This window comes from Lampris incognitus, chromosome 19 (assembly GCF_029633865.1).
Source record: "Lampris incognitus isolate fLamInc1 chromosome 19, fLamInc1.hap2, whole genome shotgun sequence".
Lineage (NCBI taxonomy): Eukaryota > Metazoa > Chordata > Actinopteri > Lampriformes > Lampridae > Lampris > Lampris incognitus.
Window position 1 is genome coordinate 27,657,123 of NC_079229.1, and position 20,444 is coordinate 27,677,566.

At 43.7% G+C, this 20,444-nt stretch overlaps 3 protein-coding genes across 5 annotated transcripts in view; 1 reads left to right on the plus strand and 2 right to left on the minus strand.

The window, feature by feature from the left end:
• Nucleotides 1-1,134: 1,134 nt before the first annotated feature.
• Nucleotides 1,135-7,144, minus strand: LOC130129855 (GTPase IMAP family member 4). The gene is made up of 3 exons (XM_056299526.1): nucleotides 7,024-7,144; nucleotides 5,432-6,208; nucleotides 1,135-4,017 (listed from the first exon to the last, which is right to left on the minus strand). Exons 1-3 carry the CDS (start codon nucleotides 7,052-7,054, stop codon nucleotides 4,013-4,015), a joined length of 813 nt encoding a protein of 270 aa, XP_056155501.1. The 5' UTR covers nucleotides 7,055-7,144; the 3' UTR covers nucleotides 1,135-4,012.
• A 644-nt stretch (nucleotides 7,145-7,788) lies between these two features.
• On the minus strand, nucleotides 7,789-12,330 carry chmp4c (charged multivesicular body protein 4C). The gene is made up of 5 exons (XM_056299673.1): nucleotides 11,901-12,330; nucleotides 10,908-11,085; nucleotides 9,838-9,946; nucleotides 8,584-8,710; nucleotides 7,789-8,262 (listed from the first exon to the last, which is right to left on the minus strand). The coding sequence occupies exons 1-5, from the start codon at nucleotides 12,205-12,207 to the stop codon at nucleotides 8,204-8,206; spliced, it is 780 nt and encodes a 259-aa protein (XP_056155648.1). The 5' UTR covers nucleotides 12,208-12,330; the 3' UTR covers nucleotides 7,789-8,203.
• A 1,864-nt stretch (nucleotides 12,331-14,194) lies between these two features.
• Nucleotides 14,195-20,444, plus strand: part of LOC130129718 (rho GTPase-activating protein 29-like) — a 47,629-nt gene continuing 41,379 nt past the window's right edge. For 2 of the 3 annotated variants that reach the window (XM_056299320.1, XM_056299321.1), the window contains exons 1-2: nucleotides 14,195-14,343; nucleotides 15,291-15,717. In XM_056299320.1, coding sequence (XP_056155295.1) covers nucleotides 15,390-15,717 — 328 coding nt within the window. In that variant the 5' untranslated portion in view covers nucleotides 14,195-14,343; nucleotides 15,291-15,389. Of the gene's footprint in view, nucleotides 14,344-15,290; nucleotides 15,718-18,646; nucleotides 18,931-20,444 lie in introns of those variants that run through there. The other variant, XM_056299323.1, reaches the window with a different exon arrangement.

A 20,444-nucleotide genomic window follows, 5' to 3' on the forward strand; every position in this document is an offset into this window, starting at 1 on the left:
GTGAACACAGTATTAAGTGGGCAGGGGAGTGCTGATAGATGGCCGCCTTTCTATGACATCCCTCAGGTGAAGCAAATAGCCTATTGTGCACATGGTCCTATGTTGTGATCTGGCCTGTGATGCCCAGGCCCAGTCTAAATGTTGTACTGCCATCTGGTGGTACTATTACAAAATTACAACTCGTTTCCATTTAAGAAAAAAGAGGGAATTGGACATGTTATTAATGTGGAAGATAACATCACCCATTTTAGTACAGCATACGTCTGTATTTCTGATTAAAGGCATTTTCTCTTTTCCTAATTCATCAAGACACGTGATTATTTATAAAAACAACTCTATGACGTGTCTCCTCGTGCAACAAAATTACCCTCCTACCTTTCTCCTTGCTTTCGGTCAAATAGGATTGGTTAGCTTTTGAGCTATTAAGACAAATAGCTCAAGTTTCCTTAACAACCTGGTGTGTGTTAAGTTGCTTTGATTTATAGAAACTTGTCTCCCTCCCATTCTTCTTAAAACCCCAGACACCGCTGGATAGCGTCAGGTTGGGTTCGTCAGTGATAAGGACCGCCCACAAGGGAGAAAAGGGGAAAGTTTCCTGGGGACCAGCCGCTAGGGGGGGAGGGGGGGGGCCTCATGGGGGCCAGCAATAGTCGTGTTCATCTTTAATATAAGCAACGATAATGGCGATACTTGCCATTGAGTGTGAACTGGCTTAACAGATGGGCTTTAAATCCTTTATAAAGGACTTTGCATCCAGTAAGACAAGAAAGATGGCTGTATGAGAGGCAAAGATGAAGCCATAAGACAAGAAATTGCATTTTCTACTAAGAAATGTGTGGCGCAGGTGTAGCAGATCTTTGTTGACCTCGGTGTGTTTAAGTGTGTCTAAAAGAGTTCTTCATGGTGTGTGTGTGTGTGTGTGTCTGTGTAGTCCCCGTTACTCAGTAAGTCTCTCTCAGTTTACATGTTTAGTAGAAGAGAGAGGGCATATGCATATGAGCAGATTTTTTGGGGGGGCATTTATTGGACCTTTTCAGGGGCCCAGCCATTTCTCTGGGCAGGACTGTCAGCGATCTATTATGATCAATAAATGATGTACAAACATTAGCCAAACTCAAATAACAACCTCTGTAATGGAATCAAATATATACGTTTATTTGGATATAATAGAAAAAAACAGTAAAGCACATATCAAAGTAAAACGATTTAGTTTGCTCACAAATCTGTATGGAGTGGAAAACGTGTCGTAAGCCTGCGAGGACACCATTGAGGTTAAACCACAGAGCGCTGAAACCTTTTCCCTCATAAATTATTCAAAAGTAACACGATGCATGTGCTACACAAAGAACCGTGTATTTCAAGGAGCAAATTAAAATGGAAAAAAAATATTCCTTTAAGTAACAATATCAGCACCAGGCTCATGTTTCTGGCTTTATCTTTCCTTATTTGATAGACAAACAATCAGGTTAGTATTTCACCAGCATTGGATGTTATAGTGCTGGGCAATATGGAAAATATCACAATGAGGATTGTGGAATTTTATATAGCACATTATCTGCTTACATATGCCAAAATACCTTTTCAACAACCCAACTGAGGTTCATCGCATTGAACTGTTTAGTAAATGGACTGCATTTATAGGGTGCTTTTCTAGTCTACCGACCACTCAAAGCACAGTAAAGCATAATATGAAACCAAAAACTACTTTTCAAATAATAGCCCCTCAAATATTTCAGCCCTGATTTTTTTGATAAATTTTAGGTAGCATTAAAAAATTCTCATCATTCATTTAGGCAACAGAATTGTGAATCACAATATGACAATATTCAAATTTCATCCCTATACAATACAACTGAAAGATAAACAATAATAGTGAATCACTGTTCAGCCCTTATAGTGCATGTAATGATTGTCATTAGCTTAACAGATATAATTAAAAACCAGCGGTGAACAGTTTGGAAGGCACACATTGCTGTTTACGCTACTTTCACTGGAGCCTGTATGTGTGAACTCACTTTCACATCATTGACTTTGCTGCACTTTTCAGTTCAGTGACAATATAAAACAACATTCATACCCACCAAGAATTACTTTTACAAAGCAGGTCCATTAAGGGCACTACTACAAAGCAATGGCTATAAGGCAAGATATACACTGATGAGCCTAAACATTATGACCAACAATAGGTGAACCCAATATTATGTCCAAACAAAGGCACATGTCAAGGTTGGGGTAGATTAGATGGTAAGTGAACCATCAGTTCTCATAGTCCACATGTTGGATGCAGGAGAAATGGGCAGGAGCAAAGACCTGGGTGACTTTGACAAGGGCCAAATTGTAATGACCAGACAACCGGGTCAGAGCATCTCTGAAACAGCAAGGCTAATGGGCTGCTCCCGGTCAGCAATGGTGAGTACATACCAACAGTGGTGCGAGGAGGGACAAACCACAAACCGGCAACAGGGTGTCAGACGCCCAAGGCTCATCGAGGAGAAGAGGCAATGAAGGCTACCCCATCTGGTCCAAACCAACAAAAGGTCTACTGTGGCACAAGTCACAGAAAATTTTAATCACGGTTATTGGGGGAATGTGTCACAACACACAATGCGTCATACCCTGCTGTATATGGGACTGCGTAGCCACAGACTGGTTAAGAGTACCCATGATGACCCCTGTCCACTGTCGAAAGCACCTACAATGGGCACGAGGGTGTTGGAACTGGACCTTGGAGCAGTAGAAGAAGGTTGCCTGGTCTGATGAGTTCAGTTTTCTTTTAGATCACGTGGATGGCCATGTATGTATGCCGTTTACCCGGGGAAGTGATGGCACCAGGATGCACTGTGGGAAGATGACAAGCCAGTGGAGGGAGTGTGATGCTCTGGACAATGTTATGCTGGGAAACCCTTGGTCTGGCCATTTATGTGGACATCAATTTGACATGTGCCACCTACCAAAACACTCACAGACCAGGTACAGCCCTTCATGGCAATGGTGGTATTCCCTGATGGTAGTGGTCTCTTTCAGTAGGATAATGTGCCCTGCCACACTGCACACATTGTTTGGGAATGGTTTGAGGAACGTGTTGCCCTGGGCTCCAAATTCTCCAGATCTCAATCTGATTGAGCATCTGTGGGATGTGCTGAACCTACAAGTCCGATCCATAGTGGCTCCACCTCACAACTTACAGGACTTGAAAGATCTGCTGCTAATGTTTTGGTGCCAGGATACCACAGGACACCTTCAGGGGTCTTGTAGGGTCCATGCCTCAGTGGGTCAGTGCTGTTTTGGTAGCACATGGAGGACCACTAGCATATTATGCAGGTGGTCTCAATGTTTTGGCTCATCAGTTTACATACAAGACGAAAAAAAAACAGTAACTCCGCAAGTGCTTTAAAAATGATACACTGATGGTACAATAGAACAATGCAGCAAAATAAGAACATTTTCTGTTTGGTCACAATAGGTGGGATTCTTTTTAAACCATTTCCCTGAACAGACATGACAGTAACAATTTAGTGCAATTGTGCCATGGGCAAAAGTGTTGAGTTCAGAATTATTTAACAGTTGCTTGAGTAACAGTTCGTATTTCCTTGTTACAGACACAAATGAATGTGTCCCACCATGCTGCCTTGTAAGTAGACAGATTTTCGATCTTTCATGAACACATTAGACAACCCAAAAAGGCCTCATTTGTTGAATAGGTGGCAAAAATGTTTGGATAACATGAAAATGGATTCCTGTTTCAACATTCTAATAAAATAAAACAGTACGTTATGACTGCAACTTCACACCATAAAAACATACAGCAGCCTATGTTTATAATCTCTCTATAATGTTGTCAGAAGAACAGTCAGTCGTACTTGTTTGCAGATCCAGTAACTTGAAGGGAATTTCCCTGATCCAAGGATAGATCTCGGATAGCAACTGAGCAATGTTACGGTCAGTAAAATGGTGGTCTAGTGAGTCCAGTTTTGTTGGTTCTGAGGGTCCATCATCCACTGAGCATGTTGGGTTAATCTGGAATTGAGCACACAATAGATTATTGTAAATTGGCCTATGTCGTCCTCAAATGAATAGTTCAACTCTCATGGTTTTATGGGACAACTTTTTAGGTTAGCAAGCCCACATATCAGCTGAAGTATTCAGTATACTTGCTGCAAAATAGGGCTGTGCGATATGATGCTATATGTTGTGTGACGATAAGAGCATAATATGAAATGATAGATGTTTTTCTATCGTTTATTTCACTGTGTCACAAATCAGACACTTTACGGCAATATTTATGTCTTTTGCATGGATTGCATTAATAAATTACCCTTATTGGCTTTTTACTCGCAAAGCTTTTATTTGCACTTACAGTACCATAACAAGTGAGGTTGTCATCAACTTTCCAACTCTCCACCACCGTCTGTCTCTCCTCCGCTCCACTGATTTCCATGTGTGGAGGGGCTAAGCCCCGCTCCTGGTAAAACAGAGAGCAGAGAAGAGGAAATGAGAAACTAACACGACCATAAATGACAAAAAAACACAGTAGAGACTATGTTTACGTATGTTATTCACCTAATTTGTGTGCACTCGTTTCATTTCAGCTCAATGTGAGCTGTTTCTACTGCGTTTTGCTGTCATTTATGGTCACGCTACTCTCCTCTGCTCCCTGTGGTTTTAGCGAGGGTGGGGCTGCCCCTCCACACGCGTGTGGCACATGCTGGTGGGGCATGGACCAGAAACTATTTAGTCACTGAATTTGCAGAAAATGTGCTATATCGTGATATGAAACGACATACATCTGACCTATATATGAGATTTTGGTCATATTGCACACCCCTACTGCAAAAATCACTGAACTACAGTTGAACTTTTCCACATGCAGATGTTGCTCTTACTTTTGTTCATTTAGAGATGTAAGCTAAGGCAATAAACCAGAAAACAAATAACAAAAAAGAACCCCCCCCCCCCAAAGGCAGAATGCAAACGGAAGCTGGTGTGTTAAGAATTCAACTTGTTCTGCAAGCAAGCCTGCACACACTGATGAACGCAGCTTTTCTTTTGCTTCACTGACATTTCTTCTTGCCCTTACAAACCAGATGAAATGCATCTCCACAAACAAGTACACTTGACACTTGATGTAAAGACAACTAAACAAATTTTCATTTCCAAAAACAGCATGACTGAAAACAAGGTAGAATAGCAGTACAGAACAGTAGCATAGAGTAGTGTGGTAGGTACAATAGCAGAGAAAAAAAAGTATTAGGATACATGTGTGTACTCATTGCCAGCTGTATATCAAATCATAAGAATATTGGTCTGTCACACAGGCGTTATAAAATATTGTGCAATTACTATATGTGTGATGTGTCTTTCAAAAACAATGTGCTTCGAAGAATTTGAATTTTGTCTTGGATTTTGTTGTTCTCTATACAAAGTAACTTACTGCAAGATGGGTCCACCTCCACGGCTTTAGCAAGACCCAGGACAGACTTTTGTTTGGGCCGTGCTCCCAACTCCCGCCCCTCTCTCATCTGGTTCTGAGACGGGTTCTGGTTCACGTCTAGAGATCCTTTCTCTTTTATCTCCTCCGGGCTGTAGAAGTCCCCCTCCTCTGCCACCATTTTCTCCACCCTCTCCATTAAGCGCCCTAGCTGTGGGTGCGCACCGAATATGAAATTATTGATGACGAAGTACCTCCGCTTACACTTTTCTAGTACCCACTGCAGGTCTTTACCCTCCCTACGGATGTATCTCTCTATGGAAATATTCTTGAGCACCTCTGCCCAAGTGAACACCACAATCGTATGCCTCCACACGTGCTCCCCAAACAGGTTCAGGTGCTCCTCAACGCGAGCCCGGTCCACCTCTGAAAACATGCCCACAGGAATGACCAGCAAAAAGGCATGTGGGCCTGGTGAACACATAGAGACCCCTTTAACAATCTCTTGCTGGTATGAGGGCGGTGTACTCTGTGTAGAGAACCAGCCTGGTGTGTCCACCACAATCACCTGCCGTCCATCAACTTCTGTCTGTCTCTTCACACTGAACTCGGTCGCTCTCTCCAGGTGAAACTCCTCCCGCCCCAGAATGGTGTTGCCTGTCAGGCTCTTTCCGGGCCACCTCCATCCCAGCAGCACCAGACGAAGCTCTGGCAAACGGTTGGCTGCTACCAGGGCTGCAGCTGCCTTCTTCTTTTCCTCATCTTCTGGCTCGAAGACATCTTCCAATGCAGATTGAAATAGTTAATTTAATGTCATGTAGTGCTGGACGATATGGAAAATATTACAGTATCACGATAATCACATGGAATTTTTACACAATATCGATATGTCATGATGTCTTCTTACATTTGCAAAATAACCATTATTTGAGAATTCAACTGAGGTTAATCACATTTAAGGGTTTGGTTATGTGAAGGACACAGTAATATCAAAACTAGATTTTAGACTCCCCCTAAAATATTTCAAAACTCACTTCATGAGAATATTCGGGTAAAAGATTCTCCCTCTAATTTGGGCAAAAATAGTGTGTGATACACAATGCAGCACGGGCGTCAATGCATCGTGTGTTAATTAATGTATTATGTGCATCATGATCCATAATACACAATGGCCAGATATGGCCATGCCACTTACAGACGATGAAAGGTATCGCAGAATCATTCCAGACAGAAAGTCGCGTTTCTTCCCTGTCCATGGTTTCGACAAAACCCTTCACACCCATGGTGGTCAGGCTGTGGCGATATAACCTTCCGTGGCAATACGGTTGCAGAATGACTTTTAACACTCCCGGAATAACCGGGAAAAGCTCACGTTAACCTGCGTTAGCTTGGTGTGAACCTTAAACGCCATCGTATTCTAACATTCGCGCTGTGGGTGTCGCGGCCGCTGACCGTCGGAACAGTTGTCGTGAAAGACGTGTCATGTCCATGTCACGACGAGCGCTGAGTCGTTCCGTCGACTCCCGCTACTTTACAAAAAACCAGCAAACTCACTCTGGCCCACTTTTATAGTTTCGAGGAAAGACGGGGCTCACCTGTGGTTTTCTGCGGTCTTTTCGTTTCCATGGCGAGTTATTGTCTGGGATAAGTAATGTTACTGGGAGTACTGTGTTTCCTTAGCGAGAAAAGTCCGCCGGAGGATTTCCTGTTTAGTTGACAAACTGACGAGCGTAATGTCGTGTAGCCAGCGCAGTCTCGTCAAATCACGCGAGATTAGTACAAGCGTAACAACTGACTTCGCGCGCGGGCGTCTTGGCGTTTATTTTTGGGCGTTCTGCATGCGCGTGCATGATGGCCAGTTCTTGCAATACAGGTGTTTCGCTGTTTTGGCTCCGCATTCACCTGCTTTGAGTTGCTAGTCCACGCCTGAAACACACGGTGTCGCTGTTGCCTCGTTCTTCCTCTGCGCTTTCGCTTCCAGTTCTGTTTGTGGGAGCGGTCCTCGCGTTTCTGGTGAAGTTAACGTGACCGTCTCCAGTCTTGCTGCTACCCGTGTTTTCTGAAAACACTTGAGACTCGGCGTGCGCTGCTTCAAAAAGTCTAGCGGCCTTGAGAGTTCTTTCTAAAGTTAGTCCTTCCTCCTGCAATAATTTGTCCCGCAGTCTTTTCATTACACACTTCCCCACTATTTGATCCCTCAGTGCCCTGTGAGGGCCTGGCGGCCTGTCCAGGGTGTCTCCCCGCCTGCCGCCCCATGACTGCTGGGATAGACTCCAGCATCCCCGCGACCCTGAGAGCAGGATAAGGGGTTTGGATAATGGATGGATGGATTTCACCACTGCAGATGACACCTACTTTGAGAATGATTTTATTTGGCAATGCTTCAGCAAAAATCTTACGTTTACGTACACACGTAACAAGTAAATAATCTACATGTTACAAACAATTGTATTCCGTTAATTACTTCATTGAGGCTATACAGAAGCAATACATTCCTCTTGAATCTACTGCTGAATAAGAATGTCGCTTGAAAAAAAAGGAGAAATAGATCTATAACGTTGAATACTTCATTTAAAATTTCAAAAGACAGACCACACAAGGCAAGCAGCAGCAGTTTAAATTTATATAGAAAAAGCTTAGCATATAAAAACACTGTAAAGCACTTCATATTCCCTATAAAAAATAATTAATGATAATGTTACAAATAAAAATCTTAACATAGTATCTGTGGATGAGCTTAATTGTATCCTCCTTCAAAATGCTGTGTTGCTGAGCTTAAATGCCCCAAGATGCCAACATCTTCATGTCGTCGTCATCTTCAAACTTCTTCGATGCTGACAAATGAACAAACACCATTAGCTTTTAATGTTGCCCTTTTCTTTTCTTTTTCTTTTGAGTGTATATAGATAGCAAAATTGACATCAGCCACCCCTGAAATGCTGGTAAATTTATTGGGCCTACTGGAAGGTTATGGTTCCTACTCAATCAGCAACTTTGCCTTTGACATCATTTAAGCGCTCTAAAAAAAAAATAATTTGACAAGTAAACATTTTTAGAGACTGGTGAAATGCTGAATCTGTTAGCTGCTGCAGATGGTGGACAAATCAATTTCAGGATGGAAGGAAAATGTCAAATTCTTGTGGTCCTGTACTTACTTGCGCGCTGGCTGGGCCGCGCTGAAGGGAGTTTGGAGGTGGGCGCACTAGGTAGTCGGCCCATGTTCTTCATGCTCTCCTCCAGATCTTCCTGTTCCAACTCTGCCAGCTCCGCCAACAGCTCATCCTCAAAACAAACACAACAACAATGTACCTTTACGCATGCTCAATAATCCAGGTAAGGAAACCACAGAAAGTTGAATCAGTTCATCAGCAATCGTTTATTGAGAGAAACGTTTCATAACTCATCTAAGCGACGACTTCTGCTGACTGCAGGTATCCCCACCCTTATAAACAACACAGTGGCATAACGACTGAAAACGATTGGTGTCATATGCAAATTGCCATGGCTGTTAACAAGAGTTACAATGGCCATGTGTATGATTCACAGAGGATTGCGGAATAATTACAATCACAGTATTGTAAGATAGTGACAGATGTACTCTTAGCCCCCCCCCCCAAACCAGCGTTCCTCCCTATCAAGGATGTGCACATCCTCATCCGTGAAGGACTGGCCACTGGCCTGTAGATGGGTGTAGACTGCGGAGTCCTGGCCTGACACGTTAGCTCTCCTGTGTTGTGCCGTCCTCTTCACCAGCATCTGTTTGGTTTACTTGATGTACAAGTCACGGCAGTCCTTCTAGCACTTAACAGCGTATACTATATTGCTCCGTTTGTGCCAGGGGACCCGATCCTTGGGGTGGACCAACTTCTGGCATAGCGTATTTTGAGGTTAAAAAGCAACTGAGACACAGTGTTCAGAAAATAGTATGTGTCAACCGTTCCAACACTCCTGCCACATACGAAATCACCACTGGTTTATGCTTAGGCAGCTGTTGTTCTTCTCTTCCCTTCGATCGGCTGATGCGACCATCTATCTATCACCAGCCGATGGAAGAGGAGGAGGACAACAGCTGCCTAAGCATAAACCAGTGGTGATTCTGTATGTGGTGGGAGTGTCGGAACAGGGCAATTTGCATACGAAACTGATCGCTGGTTTTGGTGGTTATACCACTGTATTTATAAGAGTGGGGATGCCTGCAGTCAGTTGAGACTGATTCAAACCTCTGTGACAAAAATATATCAATTTTATTTAAATGGTGCATTTTGGATAAAAAGTTATTGGATTGATGCCATGAGCTACACACAAGATACCTTTTCATATTAAAAAGACATGATTTACCATTGGAATTAATTTTTTTTAAAAAGATTGTATATTTCATGCTGATTTTCATGCCATTAAATGGTTTCTACCTCATCAAATGTCTCGCCGAAAGGTTGGGAGATAGCGTTACAGATCTCCTGGGCCACCTCCTGTTGGTCGGTGATGTCCTGCATTAGAGAGTCGATTTTATCCAAGTCCCTGGGAGGGAAGAACAGATAGAAAGAAAGGACAAAAGGAAAAGAGAGAAGAAGAAGCAAGAAAAAAGGAAGAAAAGGGGATACATTTTTTTGTCTAACTTCATAATAAGTTTACTCTTAGTGTGGACATTTCAGGGATCTTGTGAGAGCAAGAAATGGTAATGAGTTGTTTCTTTGTTGGAGTTCACTCCAGAGTACCTGTGGTGACAGACAGACAGACAGACAGACAGACAGACAGGTTGGAGGACAGTAACTGCAAGTAGAATGTTTTGGCGGCTGTCACATTCCACTGCCACTTACACATGTTTGAAATGCATAGTTGTTGCATGCTTTCCTTGTATAAACAGCTAAATAAAACACTGCAAGTAAAAAGGTGTGTCTCCAGCCCGTAAAAAAGCTAGGACTTGAATAAAACTGACACTACATGTGGTGCTATACTCCAACTCTGAACTTTTTTTTGGACCCCCCTCCTTTTTTTCCCCCCCCAATTGTATCTGGCCAATTACCCCACTCTTGCGAGCCATTCCAGTCGCGGCTCCACCCCATCTGCCGATCCAGGGAGGGCTGCAGACTATCACATGCCTCCTCCGATACATGTGGAGTCGCCAGCCACTTCTTTTCACCTGACAGTGAGGAGTTTCACCAGGGGGACGTATAGCGCATGGGAAGATCCCTCCAGTTCCCCCTCCCCCCCGAACAGGCACCCCGACCAACCAGAGGAAGCGCTAGTGAAGCGACCAGGAAACATACCCACATCCGGCTTCCCTCCCTTCACATGGCCAATTGTGTCTGTAGGGACACCCAACCAAGCTGGAGGTAACATGGGGATTCGAACCAGCGATCCCCATATTGGTAGGCAACAATAGACTGCCATGCCACCCGGACGCCCTGGGAAATTCTAATGTGAAATGAGATTACCGTGGTATTTAAATTACGGCCCCTCTGTACCACAAGCCACTTACATGTTTTGGTGGACTCCTTTGATGGCCTTGGCAGCAAAGCCCATGTTCTTCAGAACCTCTGTGTTTGTGTGAGAATTTTCCAATGCCTCTCTCTGGAACTCGATGGTGGACAGGGTGCCATCAATCTGGGTGAGTTGCTGCTCAAAGCGTTTCTTCCTCTTCAGGGCCTGCAGGGCAGCTGAGGAACCAGACCGAGTCGGGTTGTAGGAGAGCCAGGAGAGAAGCAAAACAAAAAGGTACAATGCTAACACCTTGGACCAAAAAAAAGAAGCATGAACAAGTTCAAATTAAACGGATGAGGTGCAAAAATAATCCAGAAAGTCAAGAGTTTCGTGAGATCTACACGAGTAATAATTAAATAGACAAACTGGCACACATCAGAAGCGTATCTTGATGATTACACGTGTCTACTTTACAATGCATCAGGTGTGACACCCTTCCCCCTGCAGTGGCAACCTCAATGGGTGTGAATGACATCCAGTCATGAGCATTCACACACCCAAGGCGGGTGGGAGTCTCCTATTATATAATGCGGTTTATAATAGCGGCGGGTGAATCAGTAAGTAATGAATGCAGCAGCGAAAGGTCGTATGGGGGTCAAGTAGTGCCCAGGGTTCCACAAATCTTCATTTTGCCATTCCTTTGTTTGTTGCGAGGGTTTTTTTGACACTTCATTTGTTCAAACCCTCTGTTCTGTCAATAGTGTAAACTACTAATGAGACACGTTAGCCCCTAGCTAACGGGTCTGGGTGAGACACGTTAGCCCCTAGCTAACGGGTCTGACCCTTTAGCCGAGCGGTTAGCGATGTCGCCTTGTGGCGCAAATACACCTCGTATCGAATCCCGCACCGGGCAAGAAAATAACCGGTTACTAATAGCAACAAACACGAGATATGGGCGTCATCAATAAAAACAGGAACACGAGTGTAATGATAGTGGACGCTCTCCGGGAGCCATTTGAACGCAGGCGCCAGCGGGACGATGAGGACGTACCTCGTTTGTTCTTCGTGCCGTGCCTCTTGGCCGTCATTATCTCTTGCTCTATCTTCTTCTCCAGGTATTCCTGTTTCTTCGTCAGCATCTCCTCCGTCTCCCGCAGCCGGTGAATGGCCTCTTGGGGGGAGGGTCCGGCCCGCGGTCGGCGGTGTTTGGATTTGGAGGAGCTCGAGCCGGAGCCCCCCTTGAACATTCTCGAAATTTGGCTCATTGCGCGTGACTTTCCGGCGTGTCCCGCACCTGCAGCCGCGTGCCAGCCGTCGTCGTCCTGTAGGTGGGATATGAAATAATCGCCCCGCCGCATCGACCGGACTTTCTGGTTCCTGCGTGGAGGAACTTCCTGCCGAGCGGCTTCAGACGTTCGGTTCAAAAGCAGCCAACCAATGCACGTCCTCGTCTTCACCTTTCTGCCTAGCTACCTGCGTGACGTGTCAGGCCTTTCTTTTTTTTTTTTTCTTTTTTTTTTTTTACGTTAATGGAAAAACCTTCACGCAGGCTGCTTGTTAAAAGAGCCGAATAGACGACCAGCATGGGTGGCGAAGCTGTAGCCCAACGCAAACCTGGCATTTTCCAACACGTTTATTGACGTCGCAGTTTCTCTTCCTCACCGATTGACTAATTACAAAGCGCGGCGTCGTTGTCCCAGTATAACGTTTGACTTGACGTAGCCTAGCCGGTAGGATGCGTCGTTCAGCACGTGTCGTTTAGCACGTGTAAAGCTTTTTCCCGAAATTAGCCTACATTTAATTACATAATTCATAACGTTTACTTATAGGTGGTAAACGCATTTCCCCCTTCAGAGCGACTTTTGTATGCTGGTCTTTTTCATGTTTAGGGTAATTGTTTTGCTAATGGCGCATTTAACCAAATCGTTATGCGCTGCCAAACTAAACATTTAGTGAAATGTTAAATGTAGAATATGGCCGAAGTTGAGTATATAGCTGGCGTAGAAATGGCCAAACTTAATGTTAAATGTTGAGGTTATCCTGGAAAGCTAAATGTAAACTATGTATCTCGCCAAACTAAATACTTGATCCAGTGCTAAATACGAGATCTCCAAATTTATGATACAGGTCTTGCTTGCCAGCCAGACCCATTTCGGTTTGAATTGTCTACACATGCTAATATTATTTCTACCAGCAGATGGAGCCAAAGACTTTCTAAAAAACCACGACCACCACGCTGGTCACACAAACTACACAGGCTTGCGGTCATTTTCATGGCCGATTTAACAGTGTTCATTTTGCTATAGATGCTATTTAAACGGGTTATAAAATTCTGTCATTTATAACAGAATCCAGCGCAGTGATTAAAAGTCTTGGCGTGATTAGTCAAGCCAACTCAATTGTATTTTTATAGCCCATCATCACAAAATTTCCTCAGTGGGTTTTAAAGCAACACAATATCCTGCCCTTAGACCCTCGCATCGATCAGGACCAACTCCCTAAAAATAAAAATTACTGCACAACTGTGATTACTGCACACATTTTTCAAGAACTCTATGGCAATAAAATGGGTTCAGTGTGCATTCTGAAGTCAACATGCATTTATAAATCTGACTCTTTTTTTTTGAAGTCATTGCTCTATCACATGTTTGCTATACTTCAACAATTAAAACATTGAACGCCAGTGCCTAGATATAGTATATGACGAGTAACGCAATCGGTAAAACTCGTCGGTGTATTTCGATGCATCCTTCCCTGCATAATTTAGTTTGCATGACTTTAAAAAGCCGTGTAACCTGCATTTAAATTTACTGACTTGTTAAAAGTGCTTGCAAAGACTGGGTTGCAGTCAACAAGCTACAAATAGCGACTGTTTCTTATCTCTATCCCATGTATGCATGAATTTGCGCACTCCTGCACTTTTCATTATATTGTTTTAATCTTTATTGCCTGAGTTTGGAATATGCTATGCCCTCTTTTTATTGCCATATGCACCGTAGCCTACGTATGGGATTCCTCAGATGCACCTTTCGTTATACGTGTGCCTTGTTTCACAGAAGAACGACGCTAAATACGACGGACTTGAACTGGACGGAATCGCCGAAGGCTGTTTGATGAACGTCAGGGCAGAGATTTCAGATTAGCCTTAATCCCCAAAACATGGGCCACCTGTTGCCGGGGGGGGGGAGAGGCCGGCCACCAATCCCCCTCCTCATATTCGCCAGTCCCCGCCCCTCGATCACTAATAGTCACCAATCACAAGTTGGCTTCGTCGTCACGTGACAAAAAGGAGGCGGGTCTTGAATAAATTCAGAGAACGAGGTTTGGCGGCGTCGTGCCAGATGAGTGAACCGGGGGAGTCGGGGCTCGGGCAGGTGATCGGGAGTAAGGCGACCCCGCAAAATCGGATTAGTTCGTGTCCCCCCGAGTAAACAACGGGAAGGCCGTCGCGCGCGGAATTTCTCACACGGCGATGTTGCAGGACTCAACAGCAGGTTTGGGGTTTTTTTATGCTTATATATATATACATATATATATATATTTATGTCTTTCGGCAGCTGACCGGACTGAGGTGCACGCCATTTAACTAAACCTGATGACCACTAAACGCCAGACTTTACTATGCGTCAATGTTCTGAGGCTGTTGCGAGCCGTAGTTTTGTTTTTCTCTCTCTCGTTATTTTCGGTCAAATCCTTTACACCAAATAATCTGCGGGGGGGTGGGGGGGGGTTCTCTGCTATGGGCATAGTTTATTACATATGCTGCCTCAACAATTACCAAGAGACATGACAATGATCCTGAATCTTGTTTGCAACCTGCTCGCAAACTGAAACCTGTCTACAAACATTGCAGTTGTCAGTAAACAGAATAAGTGTCAAGTGTTTTCACCCGAACATTATGAAATGGACGTAAATTCCCATTTTATCAAGTTGTTATTTTCATGCAGTCACGTGTTGTATGGCGGGATGGTGTAGTATGGGGGAGTCAGGTGTGGAGGTAAATAAATGGCTTTTGCACAGGAATAGCAGATGCACCTCCCACAACACCCCATAGCACGCTCCCCATACCGACACACTTGACGTTCATAATTGGCAATGCAAAGTAATTGATAATGCACAGTGTGACTGTTTAATGGTGTCGACGCAATATCAGTGACAACACGAGGCAAGGCGAGAGATGTAAGGATTTTCGATGCGGTGGCTCAGAGAGGCGTTTCATGATTTAAGACAGAAATGGGCTTATTGGTTGTTTTAATTCGCTGCTGTTTAACAATCTACAGTCCCTCTTCGTTGCTCCACAAAAACACTGCTGCCAACCGGGGAATGAAAGATGGGTGGAAGCTTTAAAGACAAACCTCATGATGATGGCACAGATTCTTTTCACAATTACAATGTTCGTCCCTGTCAAGATGTAAGGTTTTTCCTCCCTCTTGTTTGGCAGGACTGTTCATCCTTCTTCTGGCGCAGTGTTGGGTCTGAGCTGGGAGCAAAGTCACGGGATCACAGGAGCCAGGCCTGAGGGCCACTCAACCAAGAGGGTATGCTGGCTGCCATGCTGCGCCAAAGCAGCGGGGGTAGCGGAGGAGGAGGAGGAGGTGGTGGTGGTGGAGCTAAACTCTCTTTAGGCATCTCCAGGTTCTCCAACTCACACTTCTGTTCAGCTGGCACCAGCACAGCGGGCCCTGCTGCCTCTGGCCCCTGGAGCGTGGGCAGGGCCACCAAGAGCAGCGCCCGGAGCTCTGTCAGCTCCGGCTCGGAGAGCCCCGATGTCCCCAGCGCCGATCCGGACTACATCATGCAACTCGTGAACGATGTACGTCGGTTTGCCGATGTCCTCCTACACCTCAAGGATGTTTTCCATTCTAAAGGTAAATTTGGAGGGAATGAAGACCGTGTGCAGAAGAATTCAACATTTTTTTTTATTCAAATTTAGCTGTCAGTCGACTCTTGAGTACACACAGTTGCTTTTCTTAGTGTACACAGTTACCCCCCCTACCCCCACCACCTCCACCTGTCCACCTGTTTTGTCCTCCTCCGGCCTTGGCTGCACGGTCAGTCAACTGAGCTTATCTCTCCCTTTCTTTGGTTTTCTCTCTCTCTCTCTCGCTCTCGCTCTCTCTCTCGCTCACTCTCTCCCACTCGCTCCCACTCGCTCGCTCGCTCGCTCTCTCCCACTCGCTCGCTCGCTCGCTCTCTCCCACTCGCTCGCTCGCTCTCACTCGCTCTCCCCCTCCACTGGAAATGTTAGTTTTGTAAATATTCATGAGTTTTTTTTCTTTGACAAACAAAGGTACAGTTAGGGTAAAATTAGATAAAGATAAAACAACAGGAAAGACAAGCATATAAAAGGAAGAAAAGAGATCATATTTAATATTATTTATAAATCACTGAAATCAAATGAAGAATTTGTTTTCCTCTTCCGTAGTGCGACATGGTTGCATTTTTCTAAAAATACCATGGCTCATATTTGCGTTAGCAAACTGGTATCAGCCTGGTTTCTGGTGTTTTCGGAAAGGTGGTCTTTTATCTGGAACCTTAACTTATTAACGCTTGAGATTCTTTTAATACCCCACTCTTGTAGGTTTTTCTTCTATGTGGTCAGAGAGCAGTTCATCTTTGCTTGATTAGGTTGTATGAATGAAGTGAAAGACCTTTACATTTAGATACATGAGCCTTGCATTAGGATTTACAGGAACACTGAATGCCTGCAGCGTGCATTCAGGAGTACACTTTTGTCACTCGGCCTACTTACAATAGCCTTTCTGTAATGAATGATGTGTAGGACTGTTCCCAAACTACAGGACAAATGCATTTTGTGTGTGCGTGTGTGTGTGTGTGTGTGTGTGAGAGAGAGAGCGAGAGACTGGATTATTACTTATTACATTCCTTGCTGGGCATGGTTTGGGATGGTTTTTGGATCTGGTCCAGATCCACTAATTCCTTGCCTGGCTAAGAGTGCTCTGGGAAGGATGGTTGTTTAGGGGGGGTGATATCGTGATACCTTTTTAGGCCCCAGTTGCTGTGTGTTGCAGTGTCCCAGACTGGGAATAAGAATCCCAGGCTTTTTGTTTGAAGAGGTCAGTGAGGATGCTTGACCCGGCTGGACAGGCCTGTGGTTTAGAGAGATGGACTTATGACTGGTACGTTTTTTAAGCTTCGGAGATTATTGAGCGGCTTGTCAGCCTCCGATCAATCAAAGCAGTAAATCAACAAGTGCGAGAATCGGAGATCTGACTTAGGCTATGGTCAGGAGAAGAAAACTTGATTTATATTGGAACATTTTCTTTCTCCTTCTTTGGGTTCTATTTCAGTGCACTCCCTTAATTGGTCTATTTTAGTTAATAGGCGACATTGGTTGGGAGTAAGTCACATTAAATGTTTTGTTTGTTTAACAGTTGATTGCAAGCAGCTAGCACTCACCATTTAAAAGCTTATATGGCTGTTATATAAGACGTTTTGTGCCTGCTGCTGGTTCACTGATTCATCCCGCTGTCTGTTTGGAGTAAATTGGCCTACAATGTATATCTCCCAAAATGCACTGTCAACTATCTTTGAAACACTGAGCTCCAAATAGATTTAAAACCTTAAAAAAAAAATGAAAGGGTGATTAAGTGACTTGCAAGTCATTAAATTTACAACCAATGTAAATGTATAGGAGTTATAGATCCAGTAAGTGCAACATCAATTCTGCATGTGTACTCACTGAGACTCCAATGCGTGACTGTTAAGTGTCATGTTGGGTTTTCCAGTAAGAGTTTATTTAAGCTAAACACAGGAAGGGGCAGATTTGGGAAATAAGACTAATTGCCTGGCTTGAACACGGAGCATGCTGGTGATGAGGAACGAGCATTTGTGTAGGGGAGTTAGTGCTGCAACTAGATACTTATTTAGATAGGAAAAAATGGAGGTATTAGAAATATTTGACATTTAAGTGATATTATTAATTAGTCTTGATAAGGCGCAGGGTGTGAAGCTAAAATGAGCCGTTTGTTTTGCTTTTTAAAATGTTTCATGGCGATAAATTAGTCCTAATAAACCTTACATATTCACTCAGCTTTCATCTGAAAAAGGGATTAGGTTACATACATAGACGAAAGGCAAGATTGCTGCCATGTGACTTACACCATAGATAAAGATATGAAGGAAAGGAAATGACCCTTTTTTGTGAAGTTGATCATATCAGGATCATTTATGCTCAGGGTCAATAAACATCTTCAAAGTGTCCGTGCTAAGGGACTTCGAGGCGGGTCTTCAGCCGAGCGTGACAACAGACTGTTGGGAATCACTGGCTTGTGCTGTGATTGGATGTGATTTAAATCCCCCTCTAATTTATGGCCATATTGTCTCTGTAGCACTTCACAATAGTCAAAGCCTCTCATTACTCTGGCCGCTCATTGAGACGGGGGGAAACACTTTTTTTTTCTTTCTTTCTTTTTTTTTTTTTTTTGCTTCACCAAACCAATAGTCAAGAGCAATATTCAGCTCCGAACCTTGTTACCCCTTCTGTATTCACAGTCAACGATGTGCGTCTGACACCCATTGTTGCAGGAGGCATCTCCAGACTCGCACACTGTTGCTGTTTGGCAGCTTTGGCTGAAATTATACTTTCCCATGTTAAGAATAGCTCCGGCCCTGGGATTGGTCTCTGGAGGGGTTCCTCAGCCAGTTCCAGTAAGAATGCTTTATTTTTTCAAAAAACTTTTTTCTTTTTTTCTTTTTTTTTCTTTTTTCAAAGTATGTGGACCTTAAATGGTGATTATTAGTCAGCTGCTGTTCAGTTTGAGTCTGGCCCAGTGACGCATGACTACATTTCGTTATTCTCTAGTGTCTTGAGAGAGCATTTTTGTGCAGGTTTCCATTGTTGTCAGGCGAATGCTGAAGAGGCTGACATCTCCCTTTATGACATCTCCATAGAAATAAGACAGATTTCAAATGGGGGAACTTGTCTAGTGGTTTCTTGAGAAGGACAGGGCCGGTAATTGGATGGGATTATATTGGGGTTGGTGTTACCCCGGGTCACTGAGGACGCTGGGTGACCTGATGAGTTGTGGAGGTCATCTCTGAAGCCTTTGTCCTATACGGTAAGAATGGGGCCTCTGTGGCTTCTCTTGCTCACAGTCGAAAGATTAGCATGACAAACGAAGTCTGTTTTAGGATATCTCGCTCGTATGTCTTTATTCTACAGACAGCCGTCTCTGGTTAGTTCGCGCTCATCAGAAACCCTACAGAGGATTGTTGTTGCACTCATAATCTGTTTTGGAAGTGAGAGTGCACTGTTTGTGCTTGTTCGTCTAGGACAGGTGTGTCTCTGTTGTTTATGTCTTCCTCGACTCCACCAAGCGGAAAGATTGCTAGTTTCGTGTGTCAGCCGATTAGGAATTAAAACAACACCGGTGAGGAATCTGCTCGGCAAGCTGAAGAGAGTGGAGTGACACAGAGGGACAAATTTCAAATATATAACAGACTACCATAGGGCTGAGCGATAATGCTACACATCAGTTTCCTGAATGGTTTTCAGATAAATAAAATAGGTCTGCAAGCCTCTTTTAAGTGTCCTTGCCTGTTTTTGTTTTCTATCGAGCAGTAAAAAAAAAAGTTTTGGTGTAATGTGACTGATGGGCCTGCTTAGTCTTACACTGCATCCTTTTCAATGTGACTATTGCACATGTGTACATTGTAATGTCGATGCTGAAACCGATATGTTGAAGTGTACAGACGGATTAGCCAGTGTATTTCGTATTTGTGCTTAGACGTTCACTAGGTCTTTGCAGGTCACTTTTCTGGTGTGCTGTTGAACAGTGCAGTCACTGTTCAATTTGCAGAGTGCACGTGTCACTGCTGATGCACATCTCTTGGCAGTAGACCTTGATTTAGCTGTTTGCTGACTGACTGTTAGTCTGCCCTTTATTCATAATGCACCTTCCTGAGCATAATATGACTGTTGTGTGTTTTCTTATGTGTTTTTTAGCTGCAAAGCCACCTCATGAACTTGGCTCCCAACTCACTCTCACAAACTGACATTTAGTCTCATGTTTAGCTGTATCATCTGTGTAGATTTGGGGTGGGTGGGAGTGGGGGCTATAAAATGTTTGCTAGTTAAGTGCATCTAAAAATATATGATGTTGTGAGAGCTGAAAGGTTTTGCATTCTTTTTCGTTTTCCCTTAACATTATAATCCTCGCTGGTAATAAAATTGTCAAAATATATTTTTTCTGCACCCCCACCATTATTCTCTTAGCTTCTCCCCCTTATGCTGTCACTTGGTGTTTGTTGCCCATGCAGCTTCATTCAAGGTAGGATTTGACAGAAACATTATGGACAGAGATGCATTTAAGACATGCTCTTTCACCTTTAACATACTTAAACAAATCAATTAATCAGGTAAACGTAACACTATAAATACATCTTTTAGAAACCTGTTGATGGGGTGTAACTGAATATTAGGCACGTAGGACATTACCTTGTAACAGGTGATCTGTTTATAACAGAATAACTTTGCATCTCTTTAATGTCACAGTTTTGTGACATCCAAGCTGTCATGACAGATTATATCACAATGTACTGGTTAATTTTGCTGATAATCCAGGAATAACAA

What these genes read in the sequence shown, in the direction of transcription:
- chmp4c (XM_056299673.1), bottom strand. Translation starts at nt 12,207, where the DNA reads ATGCGGCGGGGCGATTATTTCATATCCCACCTACAGGACGACGACGGC. An exon ending in CGGCACGAAGAACAAACGAG is followed by an intron (nt 11,086 to 11,900) that starts GTACGTCCTCAT and finishes CTGGTTCCTCAG; the next exon opens with CTGCCCTGCAGGCCCTGAAG. An exon ending in TCGGCGAGACATTTGATGAG is followed by an intron (nt 8,711 to 9,837) that starts GTAGAAACCATT and finishes GTTTGTTTTGAG; the next exon opens with GATGAGCTGTTGGCGGAGCT.
- LOC130129855 (XM_056299526.1), bottom strand. Translation starts at nt 7,054, where the DNA reads ATGGAAACGAAAAGACCGCAGAAAACCACAG. An exon ending in AAGACCGCAGAAAACCACAG is followed by an intron (nt 6,209 to 7,023) that starts GTGAGCCCCGTC and finishes CTGCATTGGAAG; the next exon opens with ATGTCTTCGAGCCAGAAGAT.